This window comes from Rhododendron vialii, chromosome 4a (genome assembly GCF_030253575.1).
Source record: "Rhododendron vialii isolate Sample 1 chromosome 4a, ASM3025357v1".
Classification (NCBI taxonomy): Eukaryota; Viridiplantae; Streptophyta; class Magnoliopsida; order Ericales; family Ericaceae; genus Rhododendron; species Rhododendron vialii.
In genome coordinates, this window is record NC_080560.1 from 31,722,862 (window position 1) to 31,732,142 (window position 9,281).

Below are 9,281 nucleotides of genomic sequence, written 5' to 3' on the forward strand. Positions count from 1 at the left end.
TATTCAGTGGTTTAAGGCACCTTTACGTGGTATTGCAACACCCTTCTTCATCACATATTCTTGTGGGGTCTATATATTGGAACATATGGAAAAAAAAGATAAAGGAAGGAAATTTTTTAAAAAATTCTCCCATTGTTTGGTTTGAAAAGAAAGAAAATATGAATAAAAAATCTAGAATTTTGTACAGTACAATTTCCCTTTCATTTTCTTTTCTCACATTTTCCTCATGTTCCAAACACATCATTAGTATTGAGCCCGACAAAAATGTGTTGGGAATAGGGTATTGGCAGTGGCAAAGCCAGAATTCTGGCCCGAGGGGGACCAACTTTATAGACATTTTTATTTACACTTAACCTTATTAGTATATCATATAGTTTTTTTTATTTCCAATATAATATAATTGTACATTAAAACTATTCTAGCTTAAAAAGTATGTAAATCTTTCCCCCCCCTCTTTATTTAGGCTATGGCAATACTCACATGCCTGAGGGTACGTTTTTGAACGAAATTGAGAAATGAGAATATAAAATAATTTTTTTTACTAAATCAAACTGAAATTATTAAGATCATAAGAAACTATTACACTAATAATATTCATAATAGTCCAAAATTAGATGTAATTTTTAAGAATATTTTTAAATCACAGGGGCCGAGGCCCTACCCGGCCCCAATGCAGCTCCGCTCTCGGATATCGGAGCACTACATAGAAGTGCTCCGTGACCATTGAATAATTTTCGTGAACCGGAGAGTCAACGAGGAAACAGAGACAGTTAGTTGGGCCGTACTATCAATCAATTCGGCCATACACAATCACACATTTTTTTCTTGACAAAAACCCATTTCGCCAACTCCCAAAAAACAAAAGACAAAATAATTCAATATAGACAAAATTACAATTTTTCTGGGTAGTAAAGTATTGCAGCAGTTATAAGGAACGATGCTCATTGGATTTCCAATGTTTATTTTCCTGGAATATTTTTCACTGATTCAACTGTAAACCCACCTCAAATTTTAGCTGCTGGCTCGTTCTCTCTCTCTCCAAATGGTACTGTTTGAAAACCCCTGGAACTCATCACAATGCAAACCCAAATGAAGCCTTTTCTTTTTTTTTTTTCTTTTGCTGAAAATCTGGGGTGAAGTTTTGATTGTCTTGTTTCTTTGTATGTATCTGTATGTAGTATTATTTATGTCCTTTCGATTTTTTATTTTATTTTACTTTGGTCTGATTAAAATTCTGGATTGTGGATGCAGGTTGAGTTGACTGTTCTTGGATGTAATGAAAGCAAATCAGTTTAGTAGATGGGTATTTTTCACCATTCTGGTTAGTTGCTAGTACTTGTTTATGCCACTTTTTCTCCGACTTGTGAATGTTCTTGGATTTGATCTGTGGTTTCTTTCGCTTTTCTTTTCCTTTTAACTCTAGGTTCTCTAACTTTCTCACTCTAACTGCTCATGCAATTTCTTTTGCATTTTTTTTTTTGCCTCAAATGCACAAGTCCATAGTATTTGATACTATAATATGGGTTTCTATGACTTTTCATCCTAATTTGCTCTTCAAGGTCTGGGTTAGGCAGTTTCTCTGAAATGAAGTTTTCAGATGTGAAAGCGCAAGGCGAGGCGGTTGACCTCTCATGAGGCAAGGCGTAAAGTTCAATAGCTTAATTAAACTCCAAAAATATCTTAAGTTCCAACAAAAGAAAAGCAATCGCTCAAACTATGTCATCCTTAAACTACGTTATCATCATCTTCGTCCATTGCATTTGCATGAATATAATGTCAAGAAACATTCCATCTACTTGATGTACTTCCTCCAAATAGGTCTTCATCTGCAAGGCTTACTCTTGCTGCCTTGCCCTTGCCTTTGTTAGGGGCCCAGTCGACAAAGGTTCTCCCATGTGTGCGGAGGCCCAATCTGTTTGGGGTATCCACATAGTCCACACCACATCACTTGGACCCAATATACATTGAATGAGTCAAGCCACCTAAAAGCTTAAGCCTTGTTAGTGGTGAGCCACCCCAGTTGGATATTGAGGTCCTTTCCTTTTTCAATTCATCTTATGTGAGACTCAAATCCTTAACACATTTCCAACGGCCTTTGCCTCCATCTTTGAAGAAGACGATACCTCTCCTAGAAGGCATCTCATAAATACACCAGAACGTGCTCCAATTATAATGAACCAACTCTTCACTTATGAAAAGGTAGCTCATCTCTTCTCACACGTTCGCCTGGGCAAAAACGGCGTGAAAAGCATACACTTCCGTATGACTACAACAGATGGGTCATCAACTTAGTGGTTCTAGGCTATAAAATAAACACCTAGGAGCATTTTATGTATGCCTTGCCTCAAGGTGAGCTTCAACGCGCACCCTAGAATTGCCTGTGAAAACATTGCTGTGAACTAAAAGTTATTCGGCTAATGAATATGTGTTCCTCTTTAGAGTGTTGATCTCGAATAAGCCAAACCAAGCCTTGATTCCCAATCAACTGGGGTTGGATAATAAACCCAAATGCCACGTCATTCTGTTTTCTACCTTACTTCTCTGAGGATTGTACGCTCAGGAGTCACGTCAGATTCATGATATTAAGGTGTTTGCTAGTGGCTGACTGTTTTAAGGCAAGATTTTGTTGGACAAAACTTGAAATCTTGTTTCTTAGGCTCTTTTTTGGTGGTATTCAGTAATCATAGGCCTAGGAATCAGCAAAAGAGTATCCTCTTTTCTGTACTTTGGGAAGAAAAAGCAATTTTCTCATGCCAAAGGCAAAGAATCTCTGTATTGGTGGAGAGATTGTTTCTTGGACAAAACTATGTCTGAATGCCACCTTCAGTGGTATCTAATGCATTCCATAAACAATGATGACATCAAACACATGAGAAGAAGTAAGACATTTCCTCTGGCCATCTCTGCAGTGCTGCCTTTCTGATGCCCGAACTCTATTTCAAATGTTTGTTTGGTTGGAAAAAGAAGAAATATTGTTTGTGATGAGGAGCATATCATGGAAGTATTCCATCATGTACATAGCCAACCATAAAAGCAGTCTGACAATCATTTATCATCCTGATTCGCCAAACTTGGGCTTCCACTTCAAAGGTGTTGTTGGAGAAATCCCAGTCATCCATCGGATAATGGAAGGTTAGGATGAAAGAGATTGGTGAACCAGTTGAATTCCTCAGAAAAAAAGGGAGAGTGTGGGTAGTTACCGGAAAGAGGGTGTAATTTCTTTCCTTGTTGACGGCATTTGATCTATTCAAATTTTCACATAGGCTAAGATTCTCCTACTACACCGCTGAAGCTGGAACACCAAATTCCCTAGATATTCTTCTTTGTCAATGTATAAAATGCTGCTTAACACTTAGAGTTGCTGAGAACCTACCAAATATGTTTGGTCTCTATTTAGAGGCATTTCACTTCTTTGTTCAGTTACTAGTTGATATGTGAAGTGAAGTCCCACATTGCCAGGGTAACATATTATATTAGCGTGAGGGCACCCTCACTTCTACAACTATCTTTTGGAGTTGAGTTCTATCCAAGATCTTGTAACATGTTATCAAAGCTAGGAGAGATGGGTAGAGTGCGTGTCTCTGGCCTGCACACAGGAGGTGCTGCAAGTGATCACCCTACACATGAGGGAGGGTGTGAAGCAAAGTCCCACATCACCAGGGTACCAAATTAATATGAAGTATATCAGCGTGAGACCACCCTCACTTCAACAGTTAGCTTTTGGGGTTGAGTTTTACCCAAGATCTTGTAAAAGATAATTCCATCCCCCTCCACTACATGTGCAAATAAAGCGGTAAAAAGTTCTAGTATACTAATATGTTATATATTGATAGAGAATCGCCTTGTAGGACCCCAAGCTTGGCACATATGCATGAGAACTGTTTTGTGGGTGTTTTTAGTTATACTGATCCACATGAGGGGCCTTAATTGGTCAAATAGGAAATCTGTTAGCTACCAAGCAAGTTCTTTATGGATGAAACAAAAAATATAGCTGCTAGGTTAGAAGGCATGATATGAATTCTTTAAAGGGATATGCATAACAGAGGTGAAGATGAGATGCAACATTGAATTGGTTCTTTCCTTCTGTGTAAATTGTAATACCACCTTGAATGCACATTTCAGTTTAGGAGTGATGAAGCGGGTTTAGGCTCCTCGACTGTCAACCAATACCCATCTGATGCCTAATTGGTCGAATTTGTGAGTAGAAGAAGGTGGGAAGCTTAAGAACTTGAGTATTAGGGGTATCCTATGTTAGACAGGGTTGAGTCACTTTGTTAGATAGCATGGGGGGTGGAATCTCATTAGGATTGGGTGTGTTTTAGTTGGGGATGTTAATAAGGATGATCTTGGAAGAGCCCATGGCCCTAGCAATCTCAATTTCTTTAGGAGAAGTAATCACATTCCCACAGGGGAAATATTAGGTTAACATGAGTCCTAAACCATGTAGAAGCCCCTTGGCCCCTCCTCATCTCTCAGCTGTTCCCTTCCTCGGCCTATTCTGGTCTGAGGAGGTATCAGGTCGCTGGTCGCCCAAGTTAGGTAGTCATCTTCTGTTGTAGGCTTTGTGCCTATCAAGGAGCTGGGCTACAATTTGTGTAGTAACATCAACACAACCCAAGAGGAGAAAGGTTAATTTGTGTAGTGTCATCATAACAACCCAAGGGGATCATATTACAATAAATATGAAGAGGATAACCAAGCATTTTTGTGAATATATCAGAAGATATATGGGTGTTGCTTAACATAGGTTGAGTGTGATGCTAGTGAAGGGGCTCATCAATGAGAAACTTCGATAATACCTTGCAGCTTCACCTAGTAGGAAGAGGTAATGTGAGGTATAGGTACCCTATATCCAAATAGTAATCCTTATGATTAGATTACTTTCAATGTGGTCACGTACTTCAACCTTCTAATTACCTAGATAGATGCAGGCACCAATATGCTATTTCGGTAATTCAAGGTTGATCTTGAGAGTTGATGCCTGCCTAAAAATGAAAATGGAGAAGGTCTTGATTGGAATCAAGGTTGGGTTTCTGAAGAATGGAGATCTTTGTCACCACAAACTTGGAAATAACACATAACATGTACCTACAGAATGCATGTCAAAACTTCATGCAATTTTCATGTAATGTATGCTGCTAGTTTTTCCCCCCATGAACAAGGGGCATTTCCATGTTGAACCTTTGACTGCATCTTTTCCTTGGTGAGTTTGTTCTTTATCTCTTACACTGCGTGTATCATTGTATTCTAGCTAGTATATCATTTATTAACTTCAATACCAATATTATGCAGGTTTAAAAAAGTTGATTTTCACTCTTTCAGCAGCTAAAGCCACCAGTAGCTAGAAGCTGATCATTCTATTTATTCACCTCATCTTCAAACTTCTTTCAGCTCTTTCATCAGCTATTCAAAACGGGATTTTGAAATAGGTCATTATAAGATGATTGCAATACCAAATCACAACATGTGATAATGGCAAAGACTTGACTAGTGCTTCCAGAAGTGACTTATAAAATGGAGGTTAATGAGGCGGAGAGGATTGTTATAGCTAAACCGGTTCCTTCAAGACCTACTTGTTCCAATTTTAGGTCCTTCTCAGATCTCCTTGCTGGTGCCATTGATTCCTCTCCCTCTAATGAATGCTCCAAAACAGCAGTCACCGCCATTAGACCAAAGACTTTGAGGCTCAAGCCAATGGCAAATCAGGTTCTTGGTGGGACAGTTTCTTCCCAGGTAATTGTTTTTTTATTTCCCTTTTAGGTCCTTTGATTTCGAAACTGTCAAACTTCTCTTTTGATGTTAATTTGTTCTTCCCAAACAATTTAGGCTGAGATATCTGGAGCTGCTGCAGTTTGTTGTCCATCTGATAAGGTGGATAAGGTTTCAAATTCTGATGGAAAATCCACAGTACTATATAAACCCTTGGCAAAGGTTGTATCAAAGACAACATTTTCTCTCTTGGCAAATATGGTTAGTATCAAAACTGAGTGTTTAGCATGTAATTCTTGTAAGGAATGCTTTTTCTCTTAGTCTGTGTTAGAATTATGAGTTTGTGGAGAGATCTTGTAGGAAAAGAAAAGGACAGGGAGAAATAGGAGGATAATGAAATTACCCTATCATTTTTCCTTGGTAAGTCTCTCCACAAATCAATGGTCTAAACTCGGCCTTATCGTCTACTGTCAAATAATTGATCTCAAAGGTTTCCCAAACTAACAAAGCTCTTCCAAAAGCATAAACAAAAGCTCTTGAATTTGTCATACATCTCTATACATCTGTGGTTTAAAAATTTGAGATGCTTTCTTGTTTTGTTTTTTCAGGGAAATTGCAACATTAGTCATCTACAAGCTCTAGCTCAGGTTGAGGCCCATGTTCAACCTGCAAACCAACTTAAATACCATTCCAAACCAAGTCTTACGCCGAACCTTCATCAGAACACTTCATCACAAACAGAAAGACAGAAGACTAATGAGCGTCCAAAAATGGCATCAGAGAACATAGAAGATGATCAAAAATCTCTGCCACCCCCTAGTGCTGACCGAACTTCATACGATGGATACAATTGGAGGAAATATGGGCAAAAGCAAGTGAAAGGAAGCGAGTACCCACGAAGTTACTATAAGTGCACACACCCTAATTGCCCTGTGAAAAAGAAGGTTGAGAGATCATTAGATGGCCAAATAGCTGAAATTGTATACAATGGGGAGCACAACCATTCAAAGCCTCAGCCACCTAAGCGCAATACATCAGGTGGACAGGGGCAAGGATTTGTATCTGATGGGACTGGTTTAGAAACAAACAACCCCTCGTTGGTTAACCAAGCTAATGACAGAAATGAAGGTTTTGAAGGGAGAGTGGAAAATCGGAATGAAGTCGGATTATTAGCCCATTCACCTTATTTGGCAAAAGCTCCATTGTCGTATGATCATGTTGCTGTTGGAGCGGTCAATGCAGGTCTTGGAACGCCTGAGAATTCTTGTGGCATTAGTGGGGAGTGTGAGGAAGGAAGCAAGGGGTTGGAAGCAGAAGATGATGAACCAAAGAGTAAGAGAAGGTAAGATTATTGACTTAAGATAAAGAAGGATAGATTTGTTTCAAACTGGACACAAGATAAATTAAGCTTCTGCCTATCTAGTTGTGTTTGGATCGTGGATTTATGGAGTAATTCGTGAAAGGGAAGAAAACCAAAGAAAAAGATAAGAAGGTAACAAAGTGAAGAATTTAAGTGCAGAGCTTGTTGAAAAAAGTACAAGAAATGGAGGGAAAATATGGAGATTGAGATTCTACAGAAAGTTTTGTTATTTTCCTAGTTTTGAGTTTTGGCTTTGCAGCGGAAGGAGAATGAAAATAACTTTTCCTCGCATGATTGTGAAGATAAAGATGAAAGAAAGAGAGTAAGGAAAAAGAAAGGAAAACTATGACGAAAACTGATTTCTTTCTAGTTTCTCATGAATTTTTTCCGCTCTAAGTTTATGCCTTCCCCTGAGTTCTCAGTCCCATTAGATTCCTCCCCACAATCTGTGATCCATCGAAGCCTTAGATTTTCGATTTTTATTCCTTTGTTGCCATCAGTCCACAATGTATTGCTATTCTTCAGATCAAAGGCTGTTAATAATGTTGATTTGTTCTTTTTTTTTTTCCTGCAGGAAAAATGAGAATGAACAAGGCCTATCAGGGCTAGTAGTACAAGAGCCAACTGTTGGGGTCCAGGGTTCCACGGATTCTGAGATTGTAGGCGATGGCTTCCGATGGAGAAAATACGGCCAGAAAGTTGTGAAGGGAAATCCATATCCCAGGTTAGCATCCCTGACTTTATGCTCTGTATTATATAAGTTCAAAAGCTGGTGATGAATATTGCCTCTTCATATGCTCTTAAAATATGCTTTACCTTTTTAACATGGTTTTCACAGTTTTAAGGTTTAATAACGATTTTATGATTTTAGCAGATTACTTGACACAGTGTGGCCTTAAACCTGTGGAAGTATCAAATTCAATGGTTTTTGCTTGTCCTTTGTTATTCTTCCCACTGGAATTAGTATTTCTGTTCCTGAAAATCACACGAATTTGTCTTAGGTTTTAGAGTAATTGAAGCCTCTGGACCCCTACCTATTTTCATTATCATCACAACTACTACTAGGTAAGTTGGTGCAAAATAGTTCTCAAATAATAGAAAATGAGGGAGTGTTATTTTGAAAATAAAAACCAGGATTAGCTAATTTTTGTTCTTTTGGGTTTGTTGGCTGTGGCATTACCATTGCTAGTAGTAGGCACCGTGTACTCACATGCATTTGACAGGAGTTCAAATCTCACTAACTACAACTAACTATATTTGACTTTCGCCGAGAAAAAAGAAGAAGAGGGAAGTCTGGCATTACTGTGATTTTGCCTTGTAGGAATAGTACACCACCATAAATGCTGATAATTAGGAACAATTATTGTTTGCCTGTTTCTATTGCAACTGTACCTAACATGTCTCTAGACAATCAGCTCTGTCTCACCAAAGGCTTAACGGTCATGCAGAAGTTACTACAGATGCACCAATCTCAAGTGCAACGTGCGCAAGCACGTCGAGAGAACTTCAGATGATCCGGCGGCCTTTATCACAACATACGAGGGAAAACACAACCACGGCGTGCCCATCAAAAACCCAAATCCAGCAGCATGTGAACCGGATTCACAGGCTTCAACTTCAAAGGGCAAGCCATGATCCGTTTTAAATTTTGCTATGGCAGAAAGCGTCAGAGAGAGTTGAAGAGCATCTGGAAAAAGGACCTGACTACTTCTCACACGCACTGTGATGGTGGCCCCTTTTAATATGTCGCACTACTTGTGAATTTTTGTAACAGATAATAGTCTATGGATGCATAATTTCTTTCAGAAAAATGCACCGAATGCAACAACGTTGCATTTGTGATAGTAGGGCATTCTGTTTATTTTTCTGCAGGAAATTTTTGGCCCGTTGCATTTGAATTCAAAAGGCATGCTCTTCAGTATGTCTCCAGATTGGGCATTTCTTTTTTGGGGATAAGAAGAATGATTAAAGTTGCGATTTTCGTTGCCTTTACATGTGCTGCTTGTTCTTTTAGCTGATGCGTAAGTTGTTTGATATCTGAAGAGAATGGCTATGCCGACTATACATTAGCTTGTACAACTGGATATAACCATTGGATTGTTTGTTAGTAACATTTTTACGGTCCAGATTAAACATCTACTGATTATATAATCATAAAACACGTGACATATATTATATGCTGGTTGGTGGGGTTATACAAATCCCATCACTG

The 9,281-nt window shown here is 38.7% G+C and overlaps 1 protein-coding gene across 9 annotated transcripts; it reads left to right on the forward strand.

The window, feature by feature from the left end:
* The first annotated feature begins 821 nt into the window (after positions 1 to 821).
* On the forward strand, positions 822 to 9,061 carry LOC131322126 (WRKY transcription factor 44). Of its 9 annotated transcripts, XM_058353303.1 has the most exons (8): positions 847 to 1,045; positions 1,252 to 1,321; positions 4,926 to 5,203; positions 5,293 to 5,733; positions 5,827 to 5,970; positions 6,318 to 7,051; positions 7,644 to 7,793; positions 8,518 to 9,061. In XM_058353303.1, exons 4-8 carry the CDS (start codon positions 5,515 to 5,517, stop codon positions 8,702 to 8,704), a joined length of 1,434 nt encoding a protein of 477 aa, XP_058209286.1. In that variant the 5' UTR covers positions 847 to 1,045; positions 1,252 to 1,321; positions 4,926 to 5,203; positions 5,293 to 5,514; the 3' UTR covers positions 8,705 to 9,061. The 9 variants fall into 9 exon arrangements, with proteins under 9 accessions (XP_058209284.1, XP_058209293.1, XP_058209290.1 ...); XM_058353301.1 differs by lacking the exon at positions 4,926 to 5,203 and having other exon boundaries at positions 822 to 1,045; XM_058353310.1 differs by lacking the exon at positions 4,926 to 5,203 and having other exon boundaries at positions 822 to 1,045; positions 8,485 to 8,643.
* The last annotated feature ends 220 nt before the right edge of the window (positions 9,062 to 9,281 follow it).